The 17,886-nt window shown below is 35.6% G+C and overlaps 1 protein-coding gene across 2 annotated transcripts in view; it reads left to right on the top strand.

The window, feature by feature from the left end:
* LOC129227546 (neurogenic locus notch homolog protein 1-like) overlaps positions 1–17,886 on the top strand; it is a 145,938-nt gene that overhangs the window by 44,611 nt on the left and 83,441 nt on the right. For both annotated transcript variants that reach the window (XM_054862125.1, XM_054862124.1), the window contains exons 10-12: positions 1,965–2,204; positions 7,325–7,564; positions 16,346–16,474. In XM_054862125.1, coding sequence (XP_054718100.1) covers positions 1,965–2,204; positions 7,325–7,564; positions 16,346–16,474 — 609 coding nt within the window. The remainder of the gene's footprint in view (positions 1–1,964; positions 2,205–7,324; positions 7,565–16,345; positions 16,475–17,886) is intronic.

Raw genomic sequence — 17,886 nt, 5'->3', positions numbered from 1 at the left:
TCCAGTGAATTTGCTGATTACTGCGCAAAAGAAGGCATTAATCATCATTTTATAACGACAGGATTACCAAGAGCAAATGGCCAAGTCGAACGAATTAATCAAACAATTATTGCAATTCTTTCTAAATTGTCCTTGGAAAACCCTGCTCAATGGTACAAGCACACGAATAAGCTGCAACAAGCCATTAACTCAACATATCAAAGAAGCATTGATAAAACTCCATTTGAATTACTTTTTGGAACGAAGATGAAGATTGCAGGACTTGAAAAGCTGAAAGAAATGATTGAAGTTGAATTTCAAGCCAGTTTTGAAGCCCAAAGAGAAGATATGAGAAAACATGCGAAGGAACAAATTTTTAAAATTCAGGAAGAAAACAAGAAGACATACAATTTACGAAGGAAAAAACCGAAGTCTTACGAAGTTAACGATTTGGTCGCCATCAAAAGAACGCAATTTGGACCTCACCTAAAACTTAAACCGAAGTACCTAGGCCCGTACAGAATAACGAAGGTGAAAGGAGGAAATACGTTTGATGTCATCAAAGAAGGAACTCACGAAGGACCAAACTGCACCTCAACATGCGCAGAATTCCTTAAACCATGGAACAGCTTTTCGGAATGTTAATTAAAAAAAATAAATAAAAGAAGCAAAAAAGTGTAAAAAATAGAAGAGAACACCAACTTTTTGTAACCAACTGTCCATACTTTCAATTTAAAGACGAAAAACGAATACCAAAAGAAGACGAAAAAGATGAGAGAAAACACAAATGACGAAAGAAAGACGAAACAAATGATAAAAGACGAAACGCACGACGACGAAGATTTTTTTTTTTAAAGACGAAGGTGATTTTTTTTAAAGACGAAGACGACATTTTTTAAAGATGAAGACGATATTTTTTAAAGACGAAGACGATATTTTTTAAAGACGAGGACGAAGAAAAATTTTAAAGACGAAATATTTTTAAAGACGAACAATTTTTAAAGACGGACAGTTTTCATTTGCAGACGAACATTTTTGTGAAGACGAAAAATTTTGGGACGAGCAAAATCAAAGACTGAACTTTTGAAGACGAAAAACTTTTGCAACCAATTTAATTTTAGTTTAATTGTTGTTTTGTTTTTGTTTTTTTTTTGCTTACTATATTTTCAGGTTCGCCTGGAGGTCCAGTCGAGTGCAGGACGGCCGAACTTGTGGTGCCGACTCTGGTACACCCTGGTACGCTTGCATAGCCCTTCATACATTTTAGCCTTCTTGTATGGAAAACTCGCCAAAAGATGACGACGTAGAGTCCGGCGACAAAACGAACAGCGCCAAGGGCGGTAAAACTTTTTGATTAGTGAATAACTTTGAGGAGACGAAAGACGTAAGACATGGTATAAAGACGAGCAGCAAGACGGCTGCACTTCTGCATTGTAATCATTTTTGTAAATATTAGTTATGTGTAGTTTAGTTATCATTAAATGTTTAGTAGCTAAAATTATGTCATCAATGAGTGCTTCTATAAGTGAATACAAGCATTTTCATAGTTATTACCAGTAGCTCGGCATCCCACATATATATATATATATATATATATATATATATATATATATATATATATATATATATATATATATATATATATATATATATATATATATATATATATATTTAAATGGCTAACAAAATTCAAGAGTGGCTACCAACTATTTTTTGTTATACTAGTAGCCCGTGGCTACTGTTCAGAATTCCTAGTCTTGAGTTTTACAGCCAGGTTAGGTTTTCCCAAACTATAGATAGTTTTTTTATTGCGACTTTGGATTTGACTGGAGTATCTGCAACTAAAAAATTTCCCTTCAGAACATAGCCTGCTCAAATCATTTTTAAATTCTCACAGGGTCAAACTTAAAAGCACCACTAGGTTGGTTAAAGTACAGAAAAACATGGTAATGAGGCAAATTTTTTTATAATTTATTAATTTTCAGAGGAATGCAGCGAGAATTGTGACAACGGAGGAAAGTGCGAAGAAGAAAATGACAGCCACTTCTGCAAGTGTTCCAAAGGCACGAGTGGAGATTTGTGCGAGACCATAGACGCTTGTGAGACAATGTTCAAAGACTGTAAATCCGACTTAGGGACTTGCAAGTACAATGAGACAAGGCAAGCAGCTTACTGCGAGTGCGATGAAAATTCCACTTATGACGCCAAACTGAAAAGATGTAGAAGTAAGAGTTATTCTGCGTTTCTCGACCAATGGGGTTGTTTCCTTCACTCAAAAGTACTACTTTTAGTCACTGAAATTGATAGAATAAGCAAAAAAAAAAAAAAAATAATAATAATAATAACATGAACCGAGAAAATATTCTTATTTTCCTAACAGTTATTTTTCAATCAATTTTTTTGAATGTCCGATTTTTCAAACAAGGCGTGGTCTTTATGACGTCACAAATGATGTATTCTGTGTGGCGCATCTTTCTACCACGTTTCCACGTTATGATCATCAAGAAGCGAATTAAATATTGCGCTCTTCGCTTGCTGTCAGCCATATCGTTGCCAATACACGCTAGTAAAGATGCGAATTAAATATTTTACTTTGTGAATGGCTACAGTGAATGGCATTTCATCATTTGTGATGTCATCGACAGAAGCGTAAACAATGAAAGTGCACCGATTAAAGTATTTTTTTTAAATATGAAATTTAGTCAAATTATTTAAAACTCCATTTTACTGAATTTTCACCAGAAATTATATCATATTTTATGATGCAATTTCTGGATAATACTTTTTGAACTAACTACAATAGATAGTACTAAAAATACTACTTTCTGAATTGGAATCTTAGATATGAATACATATTTCATGTCTAAAGGAGAGATCATGATACTTTCCTAAAACTTTTTTTCAAAAATTACAGAAAATTTACAAAATGAATTTCAGAAAAAAATAGTAATAATGTTAAGGATTATATGCGACATAATTAAACTGCTTGGAAAGATATTTAAATAATTAAAATTGAACAACTTACACTTATTAAATAACCTCATTATCAAAGACAAGTTTAAAATACAATAAGCTTTGATAAATAACAAAAAACAATATTTTTTGGCTAAAAAGAAGAAAATTATTATCCTATGCAACACTTTAGATTTGATTGGTGCAGAGCCCACCCCGTCACGGAAATGACGTCATTGCTTCACATCGAATTCGAGCTGAATACCACTAAATACACGTACGATTTTTAAGAAAGCGAGGCTGAGAATCTAGAAATTCATTCTAAATTGACAGAGAAAATGAGGAAGATTTTTTCTTCCGTGCAGAAGATACGGTTAACGTGTGAAAAGCTCCCGCAAAATGCGGATGAAGTTTTTTGTACTTGAAAGTTTCAGGGAAATACACAAATACCATTGCATTAAATGTCTTTTGTATTCCCTACAATTTGTCTTAAATATGAGTAGTATTTAAAGCAGACTGCAATTGGTCGTAAAAATAAAAACTTCTTTGTTAATGACGAATTTTCATAATCTTAGCATTGTAATTCAGTTTGTTGATTTCTTAAATTATTTTTTACTTAAGTCATCAAAGAGTTCTCAACAATTGGGAAATATAATTTGTCTTAACCCATTTTGCATATTAAAAACAGTGGTTGTATAAGATGTAATGGTCAATTATTGGTTCAAAAACATTAACAATACTTGCTGTTTACCGATCTCTTTTTGGCAGCACTGCGAAAATACTTGAAAACAAAATAAGAAGGAAGTATAAAATGTAATAATGAGAAACAAAGCCTTTTTGCCAAACGAAAATAAATTGCATAAATTTATACAATAGAAGCAAATGATGATAGCCCTCTTCTTCATATTAAAGCATGCACTTTAATTATTTTCTATTCTGAAGCTTGTCTTTAAAGTCCTTGGAACTATAGCTTGACTATAAACTCCAAAAGAACAACTTGATGCAAAAAACAGAAAAGAACGAAAGAAAGAAAAAATATTAATATTATTTAAAAAAAAATCATATTCACCTTTAGAGCAAAATTGTGTCCCAAAAGTTTAGAAACAACAAGGTTTTCATGTTTTACAAGTTAAAAAGATAAGTAACGAATTCAAAACAATTTAGAATCATAAAAAATATTAATACAATATTAATACTTGATTAAAAAAAATACGCAATCACAGGCTTTGTGATAAAAATTCAAACTAAAATTTTACTATCCCAAAAGTTTATAGACAAATCATTATTTTCCTTTAATGTTCAAAATTTTAAGCCATTTTTTCTAATAACTTCAAAAACTCGATCAGGCATATTTCAGACAAGAGATTTAAGAACTTCTGGCTTGATTGAAAACCAACTGCGCTCAATTTGCAGTCTAAAATCTTGAACTGTTGCAAACTGCCTTCCGTTATAGCGTATACATCTTGATCTAATATTTCCCAGAGATTAGCTATTGAGTTTAGGCCAGGATTAAAGGCTGGCCAGTCCGTAAGAGTTACTTGGTTTTGTGTAAACCACATCATTTCAGAGTTACACACGTGAATGAAGCAGTTGTTTTGTAGGAATTTCCATTGGTTCTCACCAAGCAATTTTCCAAATGGAAGTAAATGTTGTTCAAGCGTTTTCCTATACTCTTCGGAACATTGACGACCTTTCAAAAATGATATATCGGTTGCTCCATTAAAAGAAAATGTATCCTAAACCATGAGTGAACCTTCTCCTTGTTGTCTGCTGAAAAAAGTTCGGGGTTCCTTGCAAATATCGTGCCAGTAGTATGACCAATCATCAGGACCACATCTAAATTGAGTTACTTTTCCTCACTAAAAAGAACACTCAACCATCTTTGAGATTGATTCTAGTGAGGAGAAGCAAGGTTGTCGAGGTACGTATACTTCACTATTTATTGCACTATCTCAAAATATCATCAACAAACGTCGCCCCCCGAGGGCCCCCTGTTCCTATCATTGCAATTGACCAACCAGATGGGAGTCTCTCGGGAAAACAAAATCATCAACAAACAGTAAGATTTACATAACTGGAGAAGAAGAGGGATTACAACAACAAAATTTGCATACTGTTTGACTACGGATTGTATGCAATCTGGCAATCTGCCAAGTAAAAACGATTCCATGTGAATGAATCTAGCAGGGAAGATGGGAAAATAGCTATGGGATATTGATACATGCGTTTTATGGTGTCACTAGTGCCTTATTCATTTATTGCATTCTCAGAAATAAAATAAGAGGAAACAAAAGTAGTTACCATAGAAACAACAAAAATAAAATAAAATATTTTCATTTCGTTCAGGAACGTAAAAGCAAAATGGTAAGTTCAAAACTTTGTTGTCATTTGTCCATTCATGTGATCTCGGGTCCACTGAACACGAGCATCTTTGTGCAGTTTAGTAAAATTCGGCAAAGGACGAATTTCGCGATAAACAAGAAATGCACTTGCCTGCAGTTGTCAACGTACTGTTGATTTTGACGCTAGAAAGCTTACTCCTTTACAAACTGACCGTGTTGACAGACTCTGGGTTGAAACTAATCTTTCCATCTCTCTGTCTTGTCGTTTAGTTATTTTCTGTGGTCTTCCAGAACGAAAATTTTCTTCAAAACTATTATTTTTTGACAAAATTTGGTAAATACCAGCCCTTACTGCGTTTAATTTTACTTGAAAGATCAACTACTTTCCATCCACACCCTTTCAAATGATATATTTGCAAAATTTGCTTTTTAGAGAACTGCGCATTGCGAGACACCTTGGAAATCGTTCAGAAACGGAAACGCAGGTTAGTTTTAATGTCAAAAAACATGTGCGTCACAAGAAAATGACCTTGTAAAGGGTGTTTTTTTAGAGGAATAAATTTTTAGGTTCAAATAAAACACCGTTAAATGATGTAAATTGCCATGAATTTGGCTTTATTCGAAAGATGATTCTTTACCATTTTTATTTAAATGTGATTTCTGGTATATGGCCATTTCGGCTGACTTGGAGAAAGTCTAATCGGGAAGTCCAATTTTCTATCACTTTTTGCAGCAATGGGGGCCTTATGTGAGTGATATGCAGCGAATGTTCTCATCCAAGGTGTCAATCGTCTGTGGCTTATTGGTGTAGTCCTGAGACTTCACACAGCCCCACAAAAAATAGTCCAGATTAGTTAAATCGCATGACCTTGCAGGTCAATTCACGGGTTCATTAAGCGAAATTATTCGTTCAGCGAAAATTTCTTTTCATAAATCAATTGTGCTACGCGCTGTGTGGTATGTTGCACCGTCCTGTTGTCTATTCATGATGAAATGGCAAACCTAACTAAACACAAGTGACAACTATCAAAATGGCCCACAGATCAAAGAGTGTTCCCGACTTAAAGTTCTATACCTCTAAAAAAAACATCCTTTAGCATGAAAATTTTGAGTATAAATACTAAAACCAGGTTTTTCATCGATTGCCTTGATACTTTTGGGACAGCATTTTTTCGTTTATATTTTTTAAAATTAGATCTATGATCGATGAAAGTTGCTTGAGCGTTTTATAATTTTTATGTCATCATTTGTTATTTGTATAGCTCATTTTGTCTTGCTTACTTGTGTAGTTAGTCCGTGATTTCAATAAAACGATTGTCTATAAGCTTTTGGGACGCACTTTATACTGCCGTGCTAAGCGAAGAAGTCGTATCTGCATTTGAGTTCAAAATGAGAAATTGCTGTTTAAAGTTGTGTGCCTCCATGTATAATTGATACAAATGCAACTTTTTCAGAATTTTTTAAAAAATATTTTACAATCACAAATTATCATAAATATGGAATTTCGGTAAAATATGTGACAAAGAATCACCTGGTGACCGCGTAACTCAATTTTGATAAAAAGTGCAGATACGACTTTTGTGCTTAGCATGGCAGTAAATATCGTATCTTTTATTTGAACAAAATCCCCTTTAGATAATCCTATACCTTGTGTTTAGTACTTTCAAAATATACTTATAAACAGTCATAGGTTGGATATTAAAGTTTTAAGTAAGCATTCTTACGCTATTGAAGAATGCTTATATTTTGGGGGGAAAATCGGTAATTTATAGCGCATATTGCTTTAATTACACAGATGAAGTATCATATTAATGATAAACAAATGTAAAACACTTTATACTTTTATCATTAACTAATTTTAAACGATATTCGATAAAACCCAACTGGTAAAGCAACAATACACAAATATCGAATTGTCCAAAAATAATATAAAACATAAAACAACTTTTTATGCTTAAAACATTTAATTGAATGGCATAGAACGCTGTTAAAAAACTGTTTATGTATTGTGTTCCTAGTGCTGCTTCATATTGTTAAATGTATTCTTGTAGAAACATGTTCCAAGGATGTACCTTGCGAAAACGGTGGGAAATGCGTGAATTCCAAATGCCAGTGTCAGGAAGGTACAAGCGGAGATTTGTGTTCCACAGTAGATGGCTGCAAGGCAATTCAAGATAAATGTAGCAAGGGTTATGGAATATGCTTATATGCTCCAAATAAACCAGGGAAAGCGGAATGTGGCTGCAAAGAAGAAGGATTCATGTTTAGTGAGGAGAAGCAAGGTTGTCGAGGTACGTATACTTCACTATTTATTGCACTATCTCAAAATATCATCAACAAACGTCGCCCCCCGAGGGCCCCCTGTTCCTATCATTGCAATTGACCAACCAGATGGGAGTCTCTCGGGAAAACAAAATCATCAACAAACAGTAAGATTTACATAACTGGAGAAGAAGAGGGATTACAACAACAAAATTTGCATACTGTTTGACTACGGATTGTATGCAATCTGGCAATCTGCCAAGTAAAAACGATTCCATGTGAATGAATCTAGCAGGGAAGATGGGAAAATAGCTATGGGATATTGATACATGCGTTTTATGGTGTCACTAGTGCCTTATTCATTTATTGCATTCTCAGAAATAAAATAAGAGGAAACAAAAGTAGTTACCATAGAAACAACAAAAATAAAATAAAATATTTTCATTTCGTTCAGGAACGTAAAAGCAAAATGGTAAGTTCAAAACTTTGTTGTGAATAAATAAATCAATTAACTTTTGCAGTGAGAATATAGATCGAATATACTTTAGATTTAAAAAATGTTGCTGTGAGCAAATGTTCATTTTTACAAAATTAAGGCTAAATAATAGAGAGGCAAAAGTGCACATCTGAAACAAACCAACTAACACCCCTATAAACTAATAGATACGTCCATTTCCGCCTATAAACCGGATATCAGCCTTTCCATGTAATCGATGGTTAAACAGCATGTTCCAATGTAAAATACCGTTTGACCACCGATGAGGTAGAAAGGGGGGCGTCCAGTTTACAGGCGGAAACGGAAGCAGCTATTTGTTTACAGGGATGCTGGTTTGTCGTAGCAACTGCGTGTTAGCCTCTGAATTAAGCGGATTCACGTTAAAATGAACGAAACAAACGCATCAAATTTTCCCTCTCACACCTTATACAGATGGAATAGTTTTAACTGGCCACTTGCTAATTCCATAGCAAACGATGTCAGACAGTATTTTCATATCCACAAGGCAATGCTTTGCGATAGCTATAAAAGCAGGCTCATTTCAGCAGCTGCTACCGTTAAAGAATCGTAAGGGGTCGTTTGCAAACTGATACCACTTTCCAGTTATCGTGCAGAGTGATTCATAACAAAACGGATTATTTGCGAAAGATCCCTCACGATTCGTCGTCGCCTTTCCAAGAATTATTGAAATTCGGCTCATTAGACTGCTGATATCTTTTTCAACTTGAAAGATATTAATTTTATACTGAGTTGGATGATCTATCGGAGTTTTACCTAACGTTTTGTGATATCTTTCCACGCACCCATTACTCTGTGGTCTCCACGCCAGGGTATCTAATTTTTTTTATATTCAAACTCCGGTATACTTCCTTCATTGCGCTGCTTAGCAAATTCAACCCCCGGTCAGACAAAAATTTTTTTGGTGTCCCATAACGACTAATGAATTGCATCACTACATCCGCGATGACATCACTGCCTATCGTAGACACAGGGAAAGCATCCACCCACCTTGTAAAATAGTCAGTAAAGGTAATGATATATCTATTACCCCTTTCAGTGACAGGCAAGGGACCTACTATGTCGAAAGCGACTTTTTCGAATGGACCTGCCGGAATAGGAGCTCTCTGCAATGGAGCCAAACACCCTGGCAGATGTGCCCTTCGTTCCATACAACTCTGACACGACTTCACCCAGTTTACGATTTGAGCCCCCATTCTCGGCCAATAAAACATACTTTTGATTTTGTTTAAAGTTTTCTTAATCCCGGGATGACACGCTTGCGGACTATCATGATAAATCTCACATATTTTTCGCACCAACGACTGTGGCACAACGTACCTAATATCTTTTTCCCCCTTGGAATTTCTGTTTCTGCATACCAAAATTCTATCCTTCAAGAAAAATTTCAGTTTATCCAGATTTATCCGGCTATTTTTTAACAGGTTGTTCTTTATCCTAATACATGCTCTATCTTTTTCCTGCTCCTCCCACAATTTTTCAACCGAAATTTCAGCCTTAACCGGGCCCATCTCACTCAATTCATTGAATTGAACCTCCCTATTTTGTGTCTCATATTCAGAAACATTTCTGGACAAAAAATCCGCCACTGTGTTAATTTTCCCTGGCAAATATTTTATTTCAAATTCGAACTGGGAAAGCGATAAAACCCACCGGGCTATTCTGCAGAATGAATCCTTAAGCTTAAAGCAGCTAGTCAGAGGCGCATGATCCGTGTACAAATAAAATAGTTTTCCCAGCAGATATTGTTTAAAATAATTGGCAAAATACACAATGGCTAAGGCCTCTCTTTCAGTCGTCGAATATCGAGTTTCCGCAGAATTCAATGTCCTACTTCCAAAGGCCACGGGTTGTGGAAATCCTTCTGTATCCAACTGCGCCAGGACGCAACCTATCGCAATCTTACTTGCATCTGTATACAAGTGAAAGTCTTTCTTCATATCCGGCAGATACAAAAAGGTGTCATTCATCAGGGCCAGTTTTAAATCCTCAAACTCCTCCTCCGCCTGTTCATTCCATTTAAACCCCTGTTTCTCTTTCGTTAAATTTGTTAAACTAACTGACCGCCTAGCAATATTTGGTATAAATTTTCTATAATAGTTTATACATCCCAAGAAAGATCTCACTTGTTTCCTATTCTTTGGAATTTGAAAATTCTTTATAATATCAATATTTTTTTGATCCGGAAAAACTCTACCTTTGCTAATTTTAAAACCCAGGTATTTAACAGTTTCAGTCAGAAAAATGCATTTATTTGGCTTTAATTTTAGCTTATATTTTTTCAATCTGTCAAATACTGCCTGAAGTTTCGGAAAATGACTTTCAATTCAATTACTGCTAACTATGATATCATCAATGTAAACTCCGATATTCATGGGGTCCAAACCAGAAAGTATAACACTCATAAGTCTCTGAAAGGAATTCGCACTTGTCCTTAGACCGAAAGGGGTGCGAGTAAATTGGAAAAGCCCTTTCTGTGTTGTAATTGCCAATTTCGGTCTAACTTCGGGCACCACTATTTGTTGAAAAAATCCACTCGTTAAATCTAAAGTTGTAAAAAATTTTCCGTATTCTAAATTATCAATTGCTTCATTAATATTTGGTATGGGATAGGAATCGGGCACCACTTTCATGTTGAGGCCGCGAAAATCGACCACCAATCTAAATTCCCCTGAGGTTTTTCTTACAAGTAGAACGGGTGCGGCATAAGGTGATTCGGATGGTTCCAAAATTCCTGCCTCTAACAAGATATTTAACTGCCTATCCATTTCATCCCTTAAGTTATAAGGGACCCTGTATGGTTTCTTCTTTACCGGATTTTCATCCGAAAGTAGAATCTTGTGTAGTACAGCATCGCATCCCTGCAGGTCCCGTACCGAGCTTGCAAACACCTCTTTATTTTTATTCAGAAAGTCTATCATTTTATTTTTTATATCAGGTTGCAAATGATCTAACCTAAATATATTACTCCACTCTAAATCGGCCTCGTCGCATTCCCCAAACCGCTCCTCGTTTTCCACAAAATACATGTCATTCATTATACTCTCAGCTTTAACTACTTCTTCGCATCTGACCAACTTTGTTTGTTTGTTAATATGAATAAATTTATCTGTTGGGTTCATTATCAGGACCGGAATTCCATCTTTTTGCGCTCCCTTACTTATAGATCGGGCAATCAAAAAGTTCTTTTCCTGTTGATTATATGGTTCTATCATTATAACCTCCGAACCTAATGTATTTTTCAAGTTAACCTTTGCGACAGACTGAAAAAGGGGGGGCAAGGTGATTTTTCTGCATATATGACCTATTTGGCCCTGACTCCCATTTCCAATATTAAACATAGCGTCTGTTTGCTCCGAATTTTCCCATGAAATCATTTCATTGTTTATTTTTACCGTTTTTTTACTATAATTGATGATACATCCGTTTTCAACCAAGAACGGCTGACCCAAAATAACTTTAAAATTTTTTGAAATATCTTTTGAAATTACATAAAAATCCGAATTTATAACTTTATCATTTATGGTCACGTAAAGATGGACTTTTTTAAGGATTTTTATAGCCTCTTTCGCAACGGTATTTATCCACAACGAGCATGGTTGACAGTCTGACTCCAATGGTATACAACCCTCCTCAATTAAATTCAACGTCGCCCCCGAGTCGCATAAAGCCCCCATCTTGTTCTGGCCAATCTTAACCTTTATAACAGGAAGCTTTCCTTTTTGCCCATTATTTATACGCACCCCAGGGATTAATGTCTGCGTTTGTGCCGACCAGACCCCCTGGTCTAGTTTTCCGGAATTTGATTTTTTTGTGTGCTCGTATCCTGGATTCGTTCTACAATATCGAGCTATATGTCCTATTCGCCCACATTTAAAACAAGTTACACTTACTTTTCTTTCATTACCCCGGCATCTATGCCCCTCCAACAGCTCAACCCTTTTTGTTAGATAATCCATTTTCTCTAACAAGGTATTAAACCCGTCGCTTACTTTATTATTTTCTGTATTCGTTTGATTTATCCCAAACACTGACTCAGAATTTGCCTCGAAATGTTCAGATTGATTTAAAAATGGATTACCGGCGGATTGTGCTGCCCTCCAGGCAATTTCTTCACGACCTGCATAATCTTTGAGTTCTTCCAAATTTTTAGGATTTCTGACAATTACTCCCCTCAAGATTTCAGGTCGCAAATTTGCAAGAAGCATGTTCATTAACATGTGTTTACGCTGACTTTCCACTATTTCTTTAGATTCATTTCCGAAATCTAGCATTTTGCTTTTCGCATTAGCCCTTGCGATAAACCTCTCCACTGGCATATTTGGTGGCTGCCGGAATGCCATAAACTCGAAAAGGGCCACGCTTGGGGGCGGCTTGCTAACAAATTCTCTGAAAAGGACCAGTTTCAATGTTTTAAAATCACTAATTTCGTCGCGAAACTCATTGAAACATTCCCTAGCGTTTCCAAACAGCCTATCTCGCGCCACGAAATATTTCTCCGAATCAGACCAATTCCACTGCAAAGCCGAATCCTCTATCCTTTCAAAAAACTCAGGAAGAGGAGTTTCACTATTAATACCTTTAAACACAGGTATCATTGATAGATTCATTACAGATAAGCCGTGAGGTACAAAAACTCCTGATGCCTGGTCCCTGGCCATCCCTTCCTTATACAATACGCAACAACACACAAAATTACAAATTTAAAACTTGTAAAAACCACCACATATTATACACCGCTAATATGTTTTTTTTTTTTTTTTTTTTTTTTTTTTTTAATAAAGCTGCAAGAAAAGAAAGCCACGGCACCATTTTAACGAAACTCGAGAATCTGTTTCAGCCACGCACGCAAGGCGAGACGATATGCGTAAAAAAGGAAACTTTAGCTCTTTCGTACTGCCTTATGTCCATTGCGTCATTTCCAACTGTTGCCACTACGCTTTTGGGCAGTTACTATAGATTTGGTTGATTATTTTCCATTTAAAGGGAACTTAATGTAATGGGATTTTTTTTTTATTATTTGTGCTGATTGGATTTTTTAACCATTATCCAATCTAACAGCAGAAACCTCGCCAAAATTTATGCAAAAAGATTTCAGTAGCGGATGCATTTGGCAGTTTTTTCAACTGTGGCGGTTTTTGAAGTCAAAGACTACGTAATAATGTTTGTCAGCTTTCACCATGTAAACAAAATATCGTCAATCAAAGAATCTTTAAAAACATTTTTAATGTAAAATAATCCAGCAACTAAATTAGGCAAATCCATAAACAGCACAAAAACTTCCATTAATGCGACTTAGTGCACAAATTCAAACCATCGCCAAATTTTACTACTTATTTTGGAAACATTACGGATGAAATTGTTTAACGCCATTTTATGGTGACCAAAAGTATCTTAGCATATGGCGACAATATCTCTTTAACAAAAATTAGTAACATACCGTTTTACAAAGTAAGGAGGGGGAACATTATCCAAGGTATCCCAAAACGATTCCCGCAAATTCGGTAATATTTTAAATCGTACCTAGAACCCACAATAGAGATTTTCCAAAATAACTAAAGCAAGTTTAAGGGGATCACGGGTGCGCGGCTACATTTTTTTAAACAGTTCGTTCTTCAATAGACATACAGAGAAGGTAAGACTCAATGTAAAAAAAATAAATAAATAAGTATTAACTGATAAATCATTTTAAACATGTGAAGTTTAATTTCATATTTCGGAAATTCTTCATATTTGTATACGCTTAAATTTCGTGTTTTCGTTTCTAAATGAATACTATTTTGCTCTTTTTACTTACTGCTACTTTAGTTTTATGAGTAAGGAAGAAGCTAGATTTTAAGTCACGTCAAAAAGGTGTGTTTTAAGTTCTTTCACTTAAAACAGAAAACAAATGCAAGTAACGATTGTTTCTGATAATTATTGCTAACCCAGGAAACGCCGGGTATTTTTGCTAGTATTATATATACATGGTGTCCCTGCTTGGACTGCAGATAGAGAACACGATAAAAAGCAAGAATCAGTCAGAAACATATAGTCGCAAACGCAATGCTGACGCGCTACATGCACACGAAACTGGACACTGAAAGATGCGAAACAGCAAACAAATAATGATAAATTATACACACATTAAAATTGACCCTACATTTCAGTTTTTAGAAGGGCTTGTTTTATTGTTGCTATTGCAGGTGTAATACATGCGCCGCAATGACAAAGTACCGACCGTCGCAATTACGAGCTATTTTGACAAGTTTTCCTCCATCGCTGCGTTATCGTTGTGACTCGTATAGTAGAGTTATTAGTTTCAACTTTAAACGACCGCTTTAAACTATTCTTAAAATGTAAAATATTGGGTAAAATCGTCTTGTAAAAAATTAAAACCTGTTTCATTTCTGTCAAGGTTTGGTTTTGTGTGCGTGTTGTACGTCAGCACTGCGTTTGCGACCATATGTAACAAAGAGAATCTTAATTGTTATCGTGTTCTCTTCCTTCACTTCAAGTTTGTAGACGGTATTCAGGGATACTCTGTATATAGCCCTTTTTGTGCTTGCTGCTAATTTTTTTGAGATAAACTGTACTTCAATTAAAAGCACTTTTAAATTTAATTTAAGATTTCAACAAGACTACGACAATATTGTTTATATTTTAATTTTAATTAAAAAAATTTAAACTTGTCGCTCTGAAGCAAAATGGCGATGTTTTTAAACAAACCCTTCCTCAAATAAAACAGTACACCGAAATCAAAACGCCTATAAACAATGATGAGACAATAGCTGCCGTGGTGCAGTATTTACGGACTAGATAACTCTTTAAGCAAAAGAGAAAAAATATATTAATGTTGGGTACAACGTCAGACATCCGAAATATCTAAGTACGTTGTGTAAATGTATTGTATCTTTAGGTTAAAGTGCAATTTATTAAACTGGAATTTGATGGCAATCTAAAGCAAATTTACGTAAACTTATTTTTGATGATTTTAAAAAAGGCAGCTTAGAACGGTTATCTCCCAATAATTGACAGATATTAAAGCAATACCCTAGTTTGTTAACGTTTGTGTATGTATCTAAGTTCAATTGGGCGGACTTGAAACATAATGGTGAAAAGAGAATATTAAAAAAGAAAAAATTATTTGAATTTTGACATCTTGAATTCTCAAATTATGTTTTTCGCAGTCACGAGTGTGTGTGTGTGTGTGTGTGTAGGCGTGTGTATGTGTGTGTAGGCATGTTTGTTTGTGTGTGGGGGGGAGGGGGTATGTGTATATGTGTGTAGGCATGTGTATTTGTGTCTGTGTGCAGGTATGAGTGTGTGGGTAGTTGTGTGTATATGGTGGTGTGTATGTATGTGTTTGTGTATGTGAAGGTGTCCGTATGTATGCGTGTGTGTGTGTAGATGTATGTATGAGTGTGTAGGTGCGTGTATGTATGCGTGTATGTTTGTGTGTGGGGGGTATGTGTGTCTGTGTGTGGGGGTATGTGTATCTGTGTGTAGGCATGTGTATTTCTGTCTGTGTGCAGGCATGAGTGTTTGTATATTTTTGTGTGTGTGTATGTGTAGGTGTCTATGTATGCGTGTGTGTATGTGTTTGTGTGTGTGGTAGTGTGTGGGTAGGTGCGTGTATGTATGCGTGTAAGTTTAGGATATTGACGCAACGTGGAGACGGTTTTCACTAGAGGAGCAGCTATGGGATGGGCCAGCTGACGGTGGTGCTGCAGAGGGAGGCGTGGGGAAAATAAAATCAAAGGACATCAAAACAGTCAAGTGAGAACAATAAGCAATCGTGATTGCTCAAGAAAAAAAAATGTCTAGAATTCCAGCGCTTAGCATTCATTTGAATTTTGACGTATTCAATTCTCAAACTATGTTTTTACCATCACGAATGGAAATTGTTGGATTTGCTGCTTTTAAACATAAAAATCATTAATAGGGTAAACACACCGGTAGTCGCAAGTGCTTCAGAATGTTTCATTAGTGCCCACTTCAAGGTTTATACTTGAAAAAATAGTATTCCAGGTTTCGCAGTGGATTTAAATGTGCAGAAGGTGATATCTCCTCTACGTTCGATGCACTTTTGAATCCATTGGAAGACCTGAAATTCTATTTTTTCAAATATAAACCTTGAACTATCCATTACCGTTGTGTTTACTTTATTTACAAAATTTGTAACACTACGTTAAATCCAAGAATTTTAATATAGATATTTGTACTGCCCTGCATGTACAGAAATATGTATAAACTTTTCTTATGTTTAATTTCTAAAGTTCTACAGTTTAAATTGTGCTCTGACTTGAATTTACAGCAATTTGGTGCTTGGAAAACTCGTGCGCTGCAACTGCTAATTGCTATTTTGAAACATCTACGGAAACGGCGTATTGTGAATGCAGAGATAAGACTAATTACTACAACAACACAGGGAAGTCATGCAATGGTAAGAAATATTATTTTATAATTTAAGTGTTCTGCATTTCGTATAAAATTATATTTTCTCGTGATTTTCCTTCGATTTTTTTGAAAATTTATTTTGTGTTTGAGAGGAGAGGAAAAGCAATAATAAGAAAATTTTCTTATTCAAGAAAATGAATTCTTATTAAAATATAGTACTATATTTTCCTTTCTAGAATGAAGACTTGCTTAGTTGGTCAGTAAAATACATTCTATAAGAAAAAAAAATGACCCACCAAGAAAGGGTTGTCAGAATGAAACCAAAGTGAACAACACACTTAAGGACAGCATTAATATTAAAAAATTATTAAAAAAAAATAAAGCAAAAATGTCATTCACAATAGGAAAAATCCGAAATGAATATAGGTTTACCCCATTGAATCACCTCCAACGTGAATGTCCTAGGTGGCATTGAGGCGTAACAGTCTCGTACGATGTCTTCGTCATCTCGTACTAAGGTTAATGTAAACGCATCACTAATTCGATCAAACATGTGGGCCTTCCAATGTACCGTCTGAAATGATTCTCAAATGCTCAATTTGTCAAACATGTGCTAAATTAGTCACAAATAAGGTCCTCTCGCAGACTAGAGAAGGTTATAATATAAAAGAGAAAGTCCTCTGACATCCTTGATGTGTGTGATCGATCATTGTTCTGTTAAAAAGGGCTCTTAAGAGTGCCAACATATTTGACTGAAGCATGACAGTAACGTATGCTGTCATAGTGCTTCGGATCAACAATACAGGTGACCATGTTTCGTATACAATAGAGCCCCTTAACATAACCCCATCTGTGGGTGCGGTGTGCCGTTGAAAAGCAAAGGCTCTTTAGAGGTGTTCAGAACGGAACGTCCACACATGTACACAAAGTTATCGTTTCCCAAGTTGAATTTGGATTCGTCGCAGAAGACCATCTGGTTCCATTTGGGTGCAATCCACTCCTGTCGAATTTGATACGACTCCAAAGGTAGCCAACGTTGTGAACTCTAATCCTGCATTTGTTATCAGCGACACGCCGGCGTAAATGTTATTGGGTGCCATATCATACGATAATTAGTCATCCCTAAGACTGATCCACAACACTACGAAGTCCCAGCAGTGCGTTCACATATGTTGACCCTCATGTCAGGGCTCCTATCAGCAATTTTTCAACAGGACAATGCTCAGTCACACACAGCAAGCATATCACAGGTCACGAACTAGGCTGTCACGTTACCTCTACCAGATTGCTCTGCCCTGCTCAATTCTCTGATTTGTCAAAGATCGGTAATATCTGGAATCACTTGTATTGTTAATTTGGACAGACTATAAGTTCGATCAAATCAGTGTCTCGTTTACTGTAACTCTGCAATGAGATGACACAGAACATTGCACGAGACTTTTCTGCCTTAATCATCTC

This window comes from Uloborus diversus, chromosome 8, assembly GCF_026930045.1.
Source record: "Uloborus diversus isolate 005 chromosome 8, Udiv.v.3.1, whole genome shotgun sequence".
NCBI classification, from domain to species: domain Eukaryota; kingdom Metazoa; phylum Arthropoda; class Arachnida; order Araneae; family Uloboridae; genus Uloborus; species Uloborus diversus.
Note: the sequence above shows the minus strand (reverse complement) of the source record. Positions and strands in the feature narration are given on the sequence as shown.